Raw genomic sequence first — 16,129 nt, 5'->3', positions numbered from 1 at the left:
CAAAATTTAATCCTTTAAGTGAATTACAAAATAAACCTGTAGTGGGCTTCCCTGGTGGCGCAGTGGTTGAGAGTACGCTTGCCGATGCAGGGGACACGGCTTTGTGCCCCGGTCCGTGAAGATCCCACATGCCGCGGAGCGGCTAGGCCCGTGAGCCATGGCCGCTGAGCCTGCGCGTCTGGAGCCTGTGCTCCGCAACGGGAGAGGCCACAACAGTGAGAGGTCCGCGTACCAAAAAAAACAAAACCCCCAAAAAAAACCTGTAGTGAAGAAATAAAGAGAAGGTACGGTTAGTATTCAAATGGATGTATAATTGATATATCAGAAAATAGATTATAAAATAAAATTTAAACATTGTAGCAAGCACTTTGAAAACTTACACAAAGTGAACAAATTCCTGTAAAATATATAATTTACTAAACCTTGAATTAATAGGTCATTCTACATCTACCAAAAAGTGGAATTAGCAATTTAAAATATACCCACAGGGCTTCCCTGGTGGCGCAGTGGTTGGGAGTCCGCCTGCCGATGCAGGGGACACGGGTTCGTGCCCCGGTCCGGGAAGATCCTGCATGCCGCGGAGCGGCTGGGCCCGTGAGCCATGGCCGGTGGGCCTGCGCGTCTGGAGCCTGTGCTCCGCAGCGGGAGAGGCCACAACAGTGAGAGGCCCACGTACCACAAAAAAAATAATAATAATAAAATAAAATATACCCACAAAGGAAACACCAGACCATGGTAATTTTATAGATTAATTCTCTCAAAATTTCAAAGAACAGATTTTTTTTTTTTAATCTACACAGATTCTCCCAGAGAATAAAAAAGGACTAATTCTCAATATTTAGTTGGGCTAGTGTAACCTTGCTTCTAAACCAAAAGGTTAGTACAGGAAGGGAACAGGCCAGAATGAATTGTAAATAAAAATTGAAAATCCTTTATGAAATATCACTGAACTTATAAGAGACTTTCCTCAATCTTACAGAATGTAAATTCAGCAGATATCACTTTAAATGGATAAATATTAGAAAAATTCTATTTAAAATCAGAATTTAGAAAGAACTGTAAACTTTCTCTGTTTCTTTCCAGTATTATGCTTACTAGCATAGAAAGACAGGAAAAAGAAAGAAAAAGGCATTAGGACTGGGAAGTAAATTGTCTCCATAGAAAAATTCCAATTAAACCATAATAAATTTATTAGAAGTAAAGAAAAAAAGAGACTTTAACAAGATGGTTGATTAACATTATTTTACAATAAAATTGCATTTCTGTTTATGAGCAATTAGGTTAGAAAACATAATTTTAACAGTATTTCTAATAGCAATAGAAATGATAAGATACAAAGGATAAATCCAACAAATGTGGAAAATTTGAGTGACTGAAGTTAAAAATTTCATAGAGAGATCTTAAAGAAAACTTAAATGAAGAGAATGCCATGTTCATGGCTAGTAAAACAATGCTGTAAAATATGCCATTTCCCCCTGAATTGATGTATTGATTCAATGCATTTCAAATCAAAGTCCCTATAGATGTTTTTGTGCAGTTTGATAACCTGAATCTAAAATTTAAATGGAAGAGCAAAGGAGAAATATCAAATATATGAATAATTAGGTAAACGATTTGCTTTTCAATATATAACATTGTAATAATAAAGACAGTAAGTTACTGGTTTATAGATAAACAGCCTGTACAAGGAAAAAGAAGTAGAGCACCAAACAGATCCTAGCAGATAGAATACATTTATTTATAGCAGAAGTGACATTGCAGATCATTGTGGAAAGATAGAATGATTAAATAAACAATGCTGAGATACGTGTTATCCATATAGAAAGTGAAGTTGCATCCATATCTCATGCCGTACAGAAACTTAGTTCAAGATGGATAGGATATAAATGCACAGAGCAAAATTTTTAAACTTTCAGAAGAAAATAAGGGTATCTCTGTGCTTGTATAAAAGCTCAGGAAATTTCTTAAAGAAATTTTAAAATTTCTTCTCTTTAAAAGAGAAGATTGATCCATTCAGTGACATTAAACTTAATTACTTGATTTCATCAGAATGTGACAAGATCCACATAGAACATAACTGCAATATATTTAGCCTCTATAGGATTAATATCAAAATAGGTCAAGACTTCCATCAGGAAAGTAATCAAGATTCTGAAAGGCAGTAGCATTTACAAACCACATATATACCTCATCTCCCACTCTCACCCGCACCCTCACACACAAGAGGGCTCATAAAGGCTGATAAAATGAACTTCATCTTTTGCTGGTGTCATTCTTATTTTACATTAAAGGCAGATCTGATCCTTGATCAATATGAAAAGCACGTAATCTTTATGCTCTGTACTGTACCTGGCACATTAAACTAATCATTGCTTTGTCCTTGATCATTTACAAGGTGAAATCTTGTTACAAGCTGAGCAATTCTTCTTAAGTCTCCTCAATAGCCTCATCTGTGTTATCCCTCCTTTCTCCCAAGTTCATTTAGAATGTATGTCCTAATTCTATAAATCCTTTTGTGAGCATTCTGTTGGGATGTTGTCAGATAATGTAGTTTCCATATTAACTGGTGCTATAAGAGCCTCAGATTCAATTGGGTCCAAAACTTTATGACATATGGATTTGGAAGGAAAATAGTAGTGAGTACACTCAGTGGGACGACATGACCAAAAATGATAGGTATTACCTAATCATTAAAAGGAGAAAAACAAGAACTGCAGTTCCTGGCAAAAAAGAAAGACTCCCTCTCCCAAGAAGGCAGGGATTACAACAAAATATAGAGAGAGTATTTCTAAGGCGAGGTTGCAAATGTTGGAGGGCATTCCTAGAACATTTTAATTATTGCTATTTTATGCAACATGAGCTTTCAGTGTTTTATAAACCTTACAGGAAAGTATTTATTTTCTGATAACAGAGTTTAGTCTATGTAATGAGTAATGAATTATGTAAGTAGATGGACAAAGCAAGTTCTCTTTTGAAATAGCAACACTGTCTTCATTTATCATTAAATATTTTCTGATACCAAAGAAGGGAAAAATGCTTTAAATAAAAGTTTCTCTTATGTAAGGTGTGCCTATTCCTGTAGGCACGTAGGTATTTTCTCCATGTAGGAGAAAAGATAGATTAAAAAACAAATTATAACATGTTTATTTATATATGTGATATGTGTCATCATTAAGTGTGAGGACAGTCTGCTTTAGCCATCAAAGCTCTACTTAATTCAATTTAATGTTATTTTTGCCATAGCATGATTAACGTTTTAAAGTTTTGTTATAGATTTGTGTTGTAAGGAAAACAGACACAGGGCTCTTGAATTATAGTAATCATTATTGTTCTGTCTTATGTTGTTTCTTAGAAAACATAACACAGTTCACAATGTGTAAGTCAGTTTGTGGATGACTTATTTCTCGTATTTTTCTCAAAGCAACTAAAGTAATAGTAAGGGAAGGACATTTAAGATGTCTTAAATTATGCTTCCTCTCCATGAGTGTGAAAAATAAAGATTAAAGAATTGGGTATATTTAATTCATTAGTCATGCATATTAGAAAAAGACACATGAATGTCTTTGAATATAACATTGTTTGTATTTTGAAGTTTACTAGATTTAAATGCCTTTGTCTAAAAGCATCTAAAACTGACCTGATTGAGCTATTTTTGACTCGGCTTTTTGTCCAATAGATTTTATCAATCAGCATCAAATCACTAACATGTATTATTTAATATTTAATATTATTTCAGGCTTTAATCCTTTTAGGAACTTTACCTTATACATTTCAAAAATAATACCCTCACATAATGAAATATATGTAAAAACAGGTGTTTGTAAGGTCAAAATGACTTTTCTTCTCTCTCTCTTTTTTTTATTCTCAAGTATTCCATTCAAAATCCTTTCATTTGTTTTTCAGGTTGGTGAGGGGTTTTTTTCCTTAAATGATCAGCAATTTTAATTATTGCTATTGTTTGCTTCATAGGGTCTAAGAGAATAAGTGATAGTGAAGTCTCTGACTATGACTGCGATGATGGAATTGGTGTAGTATCAGGTAAGAATTTCAGAATTATTTTATAGTGATAATAAGGAAGTGTGACTCATCATTATTTACCAGTAAATATGTAAATAGGTAGATAAATGCAATGAGGTACAAAGGACTTGCCTCTTTATGCCCCCTCCCCCGAAACAGCCTATGGCAGTTTAAACTGAATAATTCTAGTTGCTGGAATACCTGTACCAGTTCTTAGATTGAATATTCTATTGAAAGATGTCTCATAAGTAATACCAATTTTCTATTTTTAAACTACTAAGTAATAAGGATTTCACTATAAATTTGAGAAGTTATATAACTGAAACTTCTTTATACTTCACTAACTGTGAAAAAAATCTTTCTAACATCACTAACATACCCAAGTATGTCAAATATCTGAATCCACTTTTTGAAATTTTTTCATTGTTGTTATGTGGATTAGTATCAGGTGCAGCTACATTTTGAAATTATGGTATTGTGGTTTAAAATATTGCCTCATTTATGGTTAGAAATTTATCTGATGATTTAATATTTTAGGTAAGTAGCTATTTTTTAATAAATTCTGGCAAAATTTTTATATATATTATACTCAAAATATTATAAAATGTTTGATTCTCTTCTTCTTGAAGGTTAATTAGCTCAGCAAATTTCATAAGCATAACTAATTTTATCATGAACAAAATATGTTTTATTGTATGTAAGACGTGCTGCAGTTGCATCAGTGACTGATAGTTTTTGTTGGACAGTTTTTGATAGAATATGAGTCAGTTTGCATGCTACCAGTGTACTACTTTTAAAAAACCCAATGACTATCTTTTAGTCTTTATTTTTTGCACTAAGGGTTAACAATATATTAATTCACTAAGACTGCAAAAATATTTTTCATGTTTTATGGTTTGTGAATTAAACCTTAAAAAGTCATATTTCTCATGATCTCTTGCTTGGAGATCGTTAGCAGTTTTTTCCTGCTTGTGTTCTAGTCCTTTAATTGACTGTTCAACTTCTTCTCTTTATTAAATATCTAGCCACATCAGATTTTTTCCACCCAAAATATTTTCCTTCAGGTCATTAAAGCTCTTTATCTTGATGCCATTTTTGGCATATCTCAATTCTTTTATTTTCTACTTCCAGGATAACAAAAAAATGATCATGTTATTATGTTTCCATTCTGTTAAAGGAACTGTATCTTTTGAAAAAAAACTTTTCAGGAATCATTCATTATTTTGGTTAGTACTCTCTGGAAAAATTTTTGTTGTTACAGAATAGTATTTCACAAACCTGCACAATTCAAGGTGTTTACCCTGGGTTCATTACTTTTTACTACCATGAAACATCATGGTTTCTTGTTTCAATGTTGTTATTAATTTTTTTGCTATATAGTGAATCATTTAATAATCCACTGAGGAAAAAAGACTGCTGTAATATCCTATATGTTGTTATTTTGAAATCCAGTGTAATTTTTGAGACATGGTTTTTTCATCATATACCATATTTTAATAACGCATTTGAAAGATAACATTTCAAAAACTACAGTACCATAGTCCTGATTTTGATGTTTATAAAAAGGATATGGAGATAACTTCAAATGCTTGGAATATATCAGAATTTACATATTTACTTCAAATGGTATTCAGAGTGCTTTCTAATATTGTTTATTTCTTAAAGAAATAACTATAGAGTATAGAAATTAGAAACTTTTTGTCAAGGTAATCATTTTATTTATTTATTTTTTTAAATAGATCTTTATTGGAGTATAATTGCTTCACAATACTGTGTTAGTTTCTGTTGTACAACAAAGTGAATCAGCCATATGCATACATATATCCCCATATCCCCTCCCACTTTTTTTTTTTTTAACATCTTTATTGGAGACTCCCTCCTTTATAATTGTTGAGAATTATTTGAAGCTCTTCTAGGTCAATGAAAAGATGAAAATGTTTTTAGAATAAACTTGAATCTTCTACTGAAGATTATTAACTGTGTAAAAAAGTTTTACTCTACCTAGCATAGGGCCTTGGACATAGTAGCTCTCTAAATATTTGAATATTTGTCTTTCCTTTTCAATTTAAGTGTTTATAAAATATTATTTTATCTTACTGTTATGCTTTATTCATTATGCTTTACATTTAGTATATTCAGAGCTTTTCAACTTCACTAACATTTTATGTTTTTTCAGTGAAATACAAAATATAAGAGATCTTAGTGTATAGATAACTATAATCTTAATATTTCCACCTTTAGATTATCGACACAATGGTCGAGATCTTCAAAGCTCAACATTGTCAGTGCCAGAACAAGTAATGTCATCAAACTATTGTTCACCATCAGGGTCTCCTCACCGAGTGGATGTTATAGGAAGGACTAGATCTTGGTCACCCAGTGTCCCTCCTCCACAGAGGTAAGACAGCATAACATTTTATTTGTAAGATGATATTATAAGCCTATTTATCATAAAATATTATTGGAAATTTTCAAAGATAATAAATTCTTGTAGAAAAAAGTTACTTAGGGAAAAACATACCTGCTATCAATAGCTTATATAATGAGAGTAAGATGAAATATGGGCTACTTTGTAACTTTAGATGACCTATATATAATTTTATAGCTATAGTTATAAAGAAGATCCAACTTCCAGTCTCATATGTATATTGAGCAGATCTAGTTAGACCCAACTAATTATACTCATGAATGATATAGATATTGATAATTTAAGAAATTGGAAAAAAGAACATTTGATGGAGCTATACAATTAAGAACAATCATGAGAAGACTAAAAAGGAATGCATGGGCAGTGGGAAGAATTGCTTGGAAAATCTGCAACTCCAAGTCCTATGCTTAGTGGAAAATTCTGATCAATCCAGTTAAGTACAGAAAGCCTTAATGGAGTAAGAACCATGGAAATAATGTGTTTCCTAACAGGAAGTATGTGCATAATTTCACATTTTATATACTTGCAATGTTTAAGGAAATTTGAACTCTTAGAATGACAGCCTTATAACACTTATTTTAAATGAGTAATTGAGTTAGTTTTAGGCATTTAGACTTAGAATTTTAAATTGTAATCTTAATTTTATACATGGTATTGCATTATTTAAGAGAAAAGGTTTATTATATTTATAAATTTAACAACTTATAAGGATATTAAGGACTTTAAAAGTGTTAATTTAGACAATTAATTGAAGAGAAAATCTAATATGTTAAGTTAACAAACATAGTTTAAAATGTTTGAAGATGTTGAATTAACTAAATTTATAAATGGGACTAAAATTATTAAAAGTCTTCTGAAAAGTAATTGTTTAAATGTGGTAGGCCTATCAGTAGAGTAATAAGATTTGTAATCTGAAATTTAAAGTGCAAGAGAGAAAGAGATTTTGAATTTGTAGCTTTAATAAATTAAGTCCTTTCTTGTTAAAAAAAAAAAAAAGAATGCTTGACTTTTACCAGGGAAAAAGTATTTGAACATGCCAATAGAAAATTGGCATGGGTTTTAGATTAGATTCACCTGCACATAATAGAAAGCCCGTAATAACAGGAGCTTATGTAAAAGGTTTATTCCATCATGAAAAAGAAGTATATAAGTAGACAATCCAGGCCAAGGATGGCAGCTTAAAAAAATAGTCATTAATCAATTCTAAAGACATCAGTTTAGATTTTAAAAGAAATAGCAATTAATATCCCTAAAATAAGATCCACCAATATATTGTCTATAAGCAACATGCTGAACTCATTTTCACCATACAAATCTATTCCTCCTCCTGTGTTACATAGATCGTTATCACTACTATACACCTGGGAGTCATCCATTCATAGTTTTGATAATCCTTATCTCCATCCCCATTGATTTTAGCTTACTTTTATGTTATACCTCTGTTATAGCAGCAATCTCCTATTAGTTAAAACAAAACAAAAACCTTGGACTTGACATTACAGTGATTTTTGTCTTTTTCTACTATCTTTATTAATAAACTTTGTTTCTTAGTATAATATGTGACTATGGTCTATTAAGATATTTAATGGATCTTGCTATTTCAGTCGGAATGTGGAACAGGGACTTCGAGGGACACGCTCTACTACAGGACATTATAATACAATTAGCCGAATGGATAGACATCGTGTCATGGATGACCATTATTCTCCAAATAGAGACAGGTAAATATGATCAAATACTATTAGAGCTTATTATAATTGCTGCCTTCAGGAAGAAGGTATTACCATAAAATATTTTCATCCTGAACTTGGGTATTTCTTATCTTAGTTTCTAAAACCATATGCTTCCTTTACAATACCTACATTGATTCTTGTGATTGCCACATCATTAAAAAAAATTAAAGAAACAAAAATAACCTTTTGTTTGGTAAGAAAAAAAATTCATTTTGCTCTTTCAATTTTCGTACTTTGTTAAATCAAACCAGTTAAGTTAGTGAATTTGCACATGAGGTTATAATGATAATCATGAGGAAAACAAGATGTTTTATTATTTTTACCGTATCATAACCAATTATCATATAGAAAAATACTTTCATGAGACAACACATTTAAAGTCTTTTACATTCATCTGGGAAATAAATGTGACTTTTTTAATATAAAAGTGTTAAGACAAGTTTGGTTTGTTTAGGAAACAGACGCAAAAACTGATTCACGAAGAGGTTTTTCCTCATGGCTTTCAGTAAACCTTTTAAGCAACTTAAAGAATCATGCTTGTCAGCTGCTGTACTTGAGAGACTTCTCTGAATTTGCTCTATTAAATGTGATATACTTAGAAGTAATATGCTATGTTTCAATACATACGTTAATTACTACTAATTTTTTTAAGTTAAGCAAATTGGTTAACCCTCTAATTCATGGTTTGGTTACATATAAAATAGAAAATGCTATGATATATCCCCAAAACTATTAAAAGGATTTAAGATAAGGATTAGGATAGAAAGCTTAAATTACTATTCAGAGAATATTATGATGAAATAACACAGGAACTCAGAAGTCTCTTTGTATGCATCCTAAACTAATTTTAGTAAAAACACTTGGGGGTTTTCAATCAATTGATATGAAAATTTGCTGTCAATATTTATATATTTAATTGTTTTATCTAAATCTAGGGTTATACTCAGTTCATGCTTATAATTTCATTGTGTTGGAGTACACTTTTCCAAAAGAAAAGATAGGGAATATCTTAGTCTTTAATAGTGTCAAACAAGTGTTGGCTTTTGTGTCTGAGATCTAAGAAGAAATAAGAAATTATTAAATTAATATCTTTCTTAGTGTTGAATGAAAGTTAATGTAATGTTTTATTTCTTTTTCATTTATTTGACTTTTTCATAGTGGTCTGTGTCTTTAGGGGTAATTATAGGCATGCTACCTATAGAAATTGATGCTTATCAAGTACAATAATAGTGAATATGTTAGTGTGATTAAGAAGGAGTCATATTAGGGTGAATAAATGAGTTTTTTGATACCTAACAGAACTTAAGTAATTTTTGGAAATTATTTATGTAATGATTCATAAACTCCTTGTTCATTGAATGTTTGTTAAACAAATGATGAGGGAGAAAAGTCTGAAATGGCTTTGAATCTTCCAAGTTTATATAAAATGGACTTGATATTTTCTCTGAAGATAATACAGTATGGTCTAAATCTTGCAGAGAAGAATAGAATAAAATTAACCTCTAGAATTATACTTACAAACAAAAATAGTCATTATCATATCAAATGCATAATATTTTATCAATATTTTAAGACATATAGCCCTAAGGCTAGTGACCAGAAAAATGCTATTAAATCCTTGGTATTAGTTAATATTTGAATTAGTCATAATTGAAATGTCATATTTTCTTGTTTACTTTATAACTTTATGAATCTTTTAGTTTAGCAAAAATGTTCAAGTAATTCAGAAGTTTTGGGGAAAGATGATCCATGTGGTTTCATTACTTTTGTGTTGTACATCACCAGATCATAATTACTCTTAATTGTGAGCTGTTTCAATTCCTTTTTGAAATAAATAAAATAGAATTTCATTTAAATAGGACTGTAAAACCATTTCTAATATATTAATTTTGAATTATTTTTGTAATCATTATTCATTAACATGAAGAATCAAAAATAAAAATACCGTATTATTCATGTAGGTAGTCTATCATATTATTAAACAATGGGTTCTTAATTTCTGTTTTATCCTAATATTCTAAAAGATTTTCTATAATAGAATGCATGTGAAAGCATTGTAATTTTTATGTACTATTTAGAAGGTAAGAATACTTTAGACCTCTTACAGTGAACTTTCATGAACAGCATTTTATAGAGTCAATCAATAATACTGTTGATTAAAAAGCCTAAAAGAGAATTTCCTTTGAGAGAGTAGGTAAAATTCAGGTATTTTGAGTGGTGCATTAACCTTTCTTGTCAGTAAGAATTGACACACTGACCTTAATAGTATTTCATGGAATGTACTTTTTTCATAGGATTTGGAACCAAATGGCATTGGGTTTGAATTTAAGCTTTTTGCCACTTGCTAGCGGTGTATCTTTGTGAAAACGAATCTCTTTAACACTTGATTTCCTTATCTATAAAATTAGAATATTAGTACCAACTTTATAGGGTTGTTGGGTAGATTAAGTGACATAGTGCCTCCAGTTGCATGGTACTCAAAAAAGGTGGCTTACTCTTAACATTTTAAAAGGATTTTTGGCTTACACATAATTTACATTTTAATGTGCTTATCAATTAAGCAGAGAAATCAGTCAATTCAGGTGTTTTTTAAAGACGTTTGTAGAGAATATAGGACATGAGTTGTACCTTGAAAAAATGGGCATGTTTATTCAGGCAAGAACAAAAGCAAAGACACAGAGGCAGAATACACATGTACATCAGAAAGACCCAGTACGAAGGATGCAGGACTTGGAAACATATTGGAAAGTGTGAATGAAGATAATGGCTTTTACATTGGCTATATTGGGTGAGAAATGATGCTATTTGGCATTAATTTGTAGTACCTGGTTAAACTTAAGGGTGTAACAATATCCTTTTCCTATAGGTAACATAAAAAAAATTATATATAAAATTTTGATTGGATCTTTGCACATCTCACTTTATTTTCATGAGTCAAATTCCTATTATGTTTTGAAAAGAAAGTAGGTTCATTACAAGTAATTCAGAAACTTGGATACAAGGATATTAACTAAAAATGATTAATTGTAATGGACATCTTTCATCTTCCTTTTCATCGCCCATACTTTTTGTATCATTGTTTCTCTGGTAAATCCTGGTAACTACTACAACAAGGAACATCATTTTTCTGGGGCAAACCATGTGACTTTAGTATTAGAAATATTTCAAGAGCTTATTTGTTTATAGGAGTTAATTTACTATTAGAATAAGTGTGGAGTACTAGATACTATTTCTGTAGCATGTCAGAGATATCTTACAGTACATATTTTTATGTCTATCTTAGAGACCGAAATATATTGGTTGCATTTAATTCCATAGAGTATACTTTTAGCATAAAAAGAAAAAAAACATAACACTGGCAGAAGATATATTACTTCATAAACTTTTTTCTTCTATGCATTCAATGAATGCATTTATATTCTAAAAAGAAAAATGCCCTGTTATATGGATCTCTGAAATACCTCACACACATGCTATTTCTCTACTCTTTATCAGGCAACCAGCTACCAGAAAGTGCCAAACATACCTATAACTATTTATAGTCTTTTTGTGGTCCTTTCAGTTATAAACTATGAGAGAAATGCATCTCTGAAAGTTTGAAAATATAGAGAAAGTAAATGAAAAGAGAGAATTCATCGTACAAAAACAATACAACTTTTTATTCATTATATTTCAGGAATATATTTTAGCTTATTTAAATCATAGTATATTTTAGGAACTATAAGGTAGCAAAACAGTAACAATATCAGAGACAGAGCAGAAAGTTTGGAATTAGGTTGAGATTGTTGGAAACTTAGCTTTCAAAATCTACAGGTTACTTAAGAATAAGATTTTTATCTCCTTTTGCAGTCCTTTTTATGTATCTGCTAGTCCTAAAAGGTAACATTCAGGCTAATGAAATATATAGAAGGATAATTCATAAAAAATATAATTTTGTTTTGTCTTCAAAGATTATATTTCTTAGTAAGAATCAGAGTGTGTCAGGAAATTGGATCAGTAATCTTGTTCAGTTCTTTGAATAGTGATATTTTTTTCTCATGATTTGAGAATCTGTTACTTCATTTCTTTCTCTTTTTAAAATTTAGTCACTTTTTTAGTTTTCTATTTTATTCTTTTACAGTGAATTACAGCTCTGCTCAATTTTTTAAAAATTTCAAACAAATTGGATTAAATGCATTTTGTAATATAACAACTTTAACTCATTATGTATATTCATGACTATTGCTTAGATTTTATAATATCTGTTAATTTGGGGAGAAAAGTAAGAATGCTTTAATAGAGAAGTATAAATAAAATGTTTTTAAGTTGTACTAATTGGATGCAGCAAAGGACTTCTGTATCTTAAGTGGATTTTAGGGGGCTTACTAAAACAGTATGGTTAATTTGTGTAATATTCATAGATGCGTCTTTATACTTTTCACTCCATCTCAAGGCGGGATCATGACCAGATTAGGTTAAGAGGTATAACATATCTATAGAAAAGTATATAGTAAGGGTTCTCCAGAGAAACAGAACTAGTAGGTTGGATAGAGAGAGAGGGATTTATTTTGAGGAATTGGCTCACATGAATATGGAGGCTGAAAAATTCTACCATCTGCTGTCTGCAAGGTGGAGACCCATGAAATGGTGGTATAATTCAGACCAAGTCCAAAAGCCAGAGAACCTGAGAGCTGATGGTATAAATCTCAGTCAGAGGGCCAGAGAGTTATGAGATGTCTAGCTCAAAAATGAGGCAGGAAAAAAGGGAAAAATTCCTCCTTCTTCTTACTTTTGTTCTACTCAAGCTCTCACCAGATTGCCTGAGGTCCACCCACAATGAAGAGGGAAATCTACTGATTCCACTGATTCAAATGAGAATCTCATCCTGAGACACCTTCACATACATACCCAGAAATATGTTTAATGTGGACACCCCTTGGCCAATTAAGTTGACACATAAAATTAACCATCACAAAAAGGGAAATAAAACAAACTGTTGCTTGATGAAGGTGATTCCTGTACAATGTTTTCTTTCGTGTTATAGAGACAAAATTAATTATAAACCTCCCCAAGGAAAATATTAGAAATTGGATGATGATATATATGTTCTATGATATGAAAATTTTAACAAGCTTTGAATTTTACACATTTTTGTTACTCTTAAGTAATTTTCAGAGACAGTTGATTCCTTTTTAATGCAATAAATCCCAACATCACTACTGCTGGATTTTCTTTCTCCTCTTGTAAAGCCAAGAAAGTCTCTTTTTGATACCATTTTCCCTATTTTCTTATACTACATAGGTTTGTAATTTTTTGTTTACAGTTCTAGAATGTTTCTATGATTATGTGAAAAACTGCTCTCTTTGGACAGTAGATTGACCATGAAAACAGTGTAATTGTGTTATACTTTTTAGTTCAACCCAAAATATATTTATTGAGTGGGTCAAGCATTATGCACAAAGATTTAAAATAGGCTTCCTCCTGGTCTAGATAAACAGATGATCCAACTGATTATACTAAGTAATTCATACCAACTAATTATACAATATACCAACTAGTTATAAAATGTAGAGGACTGGGAGGCCTAAGCATAGTAGTGTTGGAACAGATTGGAGAGAAAATTACTTGCTTGTATCTATTGGAAAGACCTTCAAAGAGAAGTTGGACTTTAAAAATGAGAAGAATTTTGAAAGGCAATGAAGTGGAGACAGGGAGTATGATGGGCATTCTTGGATGAGTGATGAGCATGAACAGAGTCTGGAAGTCAGGAGAGTATGGGATATATTTAGAGAATCTTAGGTAGTCTGTTGTACCTAGATAAAAAGTTGTGGTATGGGAAAAGGGAAGTAATAGGAGATGAAGATTGAATGTAGCTTACAACTTAGTTGGCGTACCATTTTAAAGAATATATACTTGTTTTTTGATATGGGAAGGCATTGAAGGATTTGGAGCAATGTGCCTACATGATCAGAAACATACTTTGTAAATATACTTCCATAGACAGAGTGGACCAGGAGAGGGTTGGATTCTGAAGGAAAGGAGACCTAATAGAAGGTTATTTCAGTGGACATGGTAAGCCTGATTTAAGGTAGTGGCAGAAGAAAAGGAAAAGAAGGAATAAATCTGAGTTATTTAGGCATTAGAATGGGCAATGTTTGTAAATCAATTGAATGTGGAAAATAAGGAAAATGGAGGAGTTAAATTTTGAGATTTTAAAGCTTGGTTTATTAAGTAAATACTTAAATCCTTAGTTGAAAGTGGAATTAAAAGAAAAGGAATAGCTAAAGTATTATATTAAATTCCAAAGGGGGATTAAAGAGTTATATATGAAACTAGAAGGGCCTTTAGAGATTATAGGGTACTATGTTCTAAAGAGGTACGTGAAGAATTGCTGTTGTAGGTAAGGATGAAGCCAAATGGGTAGGGTCTAGGCTTCTTCCTCCCTCTGTAGCAGTGCCATTTTGATTTTATTGAATTCCTAAATATTGGTTTTACATAAAATTTTGTTTGAAAAACAACTGGTCTTCCGCTCAAAAAGAAAGTTGGAAAACTACTGCTCCAGCCCCCTTATTTCACAAATGTAGCACCAGATGTCCAAATAGGCCAATGTCTTGCTTGTCTCACAATTAACATGTGTTTTTCTAAAATGCCTACATGACACTCAAGCAGCCATGTGGAGATCCCAGGAAGCCCCTGGAAATGTGAAACCCAAAGACAAATCAAGGCTAAACCAAAGTGAGAATTTACACTATAAAAGCAAATAATATTATCCAGAAAGAAGGTGTTGGAGTATAAAGAAGGTCGAGGAACAAATCTTGGGAAACCACTGTCTCTGAGGAATAAAAAGAAAGGGAATCAGTAAGTGAAATGGATAAAGAAGCACTTAATAGGCAGAGACCAGACCAATGTGTACATGTTAAGAGCCTGAATTTTGGCTGAAGAAAGCCCAGAGTTTGAAGCCAGTCCTGCTACTTACTTTACGGCCGTGCGCAAGCACTCACAGCCTAGTTTCTCTGTCTGTGGGAATACTAGACCCTATCTCAAAGAGTTGTTACGGGAAGCAAATGAGATCTAGACAAAGCTTTAATGGAGTATGTGGCACATAGTTAAGTGTTATATAAACACTATTTTTTTTCATTGAAGTATAGTTGATTTACAATGTCATGCCAATCTCTGCTGTGCAGCAAAATGACTCAGTTATACACATATAGACATTTTTAAATATTCTTTTCCATTATGGTTTATCACAGGATATTGAATATAGTTCCCTGGACTATACAATAGGGCCTTGTTGGTTATCCATTCTAAACTTCTAATAGCCAGAGAGAATAGTGTTTCAGAAACCAAGAGAGTGTCAAGAAATAGAGGTTGAAAATCATTGTCTAAAACCATAGATAAGTGGAGTGTGATGAAGATCAAGAGGAAATTAAAGGACTTTTTAGAATTTCACAGGTAATATTCACAGCTTCAAGAGAATGATAGAGACAGAAATCAAATCACAGTAAGCTTTAAGCATGAGAAGTGAGAAAGTCGTAGCAAGAATTGTAGATATGTCTAAGATGTTTTATGATGAAAAAAAGTCAGAGGAAGGCAAGGTTAGTGAAGTTTTATTTTTAGGATTAAGTGCAGTTGTGGAAGGGAAGGCATGAGACAAAAATGAATGAAGCAAGGTCATGTGGGAAGTAGGATTACAAGTAGAGGAATTGCCTCTTCGTTTGCTGCAAAAGAGAACAAGTGGAGATATAAATATATATGTACTCTATATTTAGAGGTGTTGAGAGAGACCAAGATTGGTTTCCATTTTTTACTGAAACATAATGATCTTCTGCCAAAATTAAGTGTTTTGACATGAAAGACTTAAAAAAATAGAAAAATTTTAGATCAGTGCTATAGAAAGAAGAGAATCAGCTACAGAAGGGTAAAAAGGTCAATGTGCTACTTTGATGGCTTATGGTAGTCATGAGGCATGAAG

General features: G+C 31.7%; 1 protein-coding gene across 28 annotated transcripts in view; it reads left to right on the top strand.

Moving 5' to 3' along the window:
- RIMS2 (regulating synaptic membrane exocytosis 2) overlaps positions 1 to 16,129 on the top strand; it is a gene marked incomplete at its 5' end in the record, with an annotated part of 569,746 nt that overhangs the window by 351,424 nt on the left and 202,193 nt on the right. For 27 of the 28 annotated variants that reach the window (XM_082675015.1, XM_082675035.1, XM_082675011.1 and 24 more), the window contains 3 exons: positions 3,970 to 4,038; positions 6,259 to 6,415; positions 8,050 to 8,166. In XM_082675015.1, coding sequence (XP_082531141.1) covers positions 3,970 to 4,038; positions 6,259 to 6,415; positions 8,050 to 8,166 — 343 coding nt within the window. Of the gene's footprint in view, positions 1 to 3,936; positions 4,039 to 6,258; positions 6,416 to 8,049; positions 8,167 to 16,129 lie in introns of all 28 variants that reach the window. The other variant, XM_082675010.1, reaches the window with a different exon arrangement.

This window comes from Grampus griseus (genome assembly GCF_964374135.1).
Source record: "Grampus griseus genome assembly, chromosome: 17".
NCBI classification, from domain to species: domain Eukaryota; kingdom Metazoa; phylum Chordata; class Mammalia; order Artiodactyla; family Delphinidae; genus Grampus; species Grampus griseus.
This window is presented reverse-complemented; position numbering and strand designations above follow the sequence as displayed.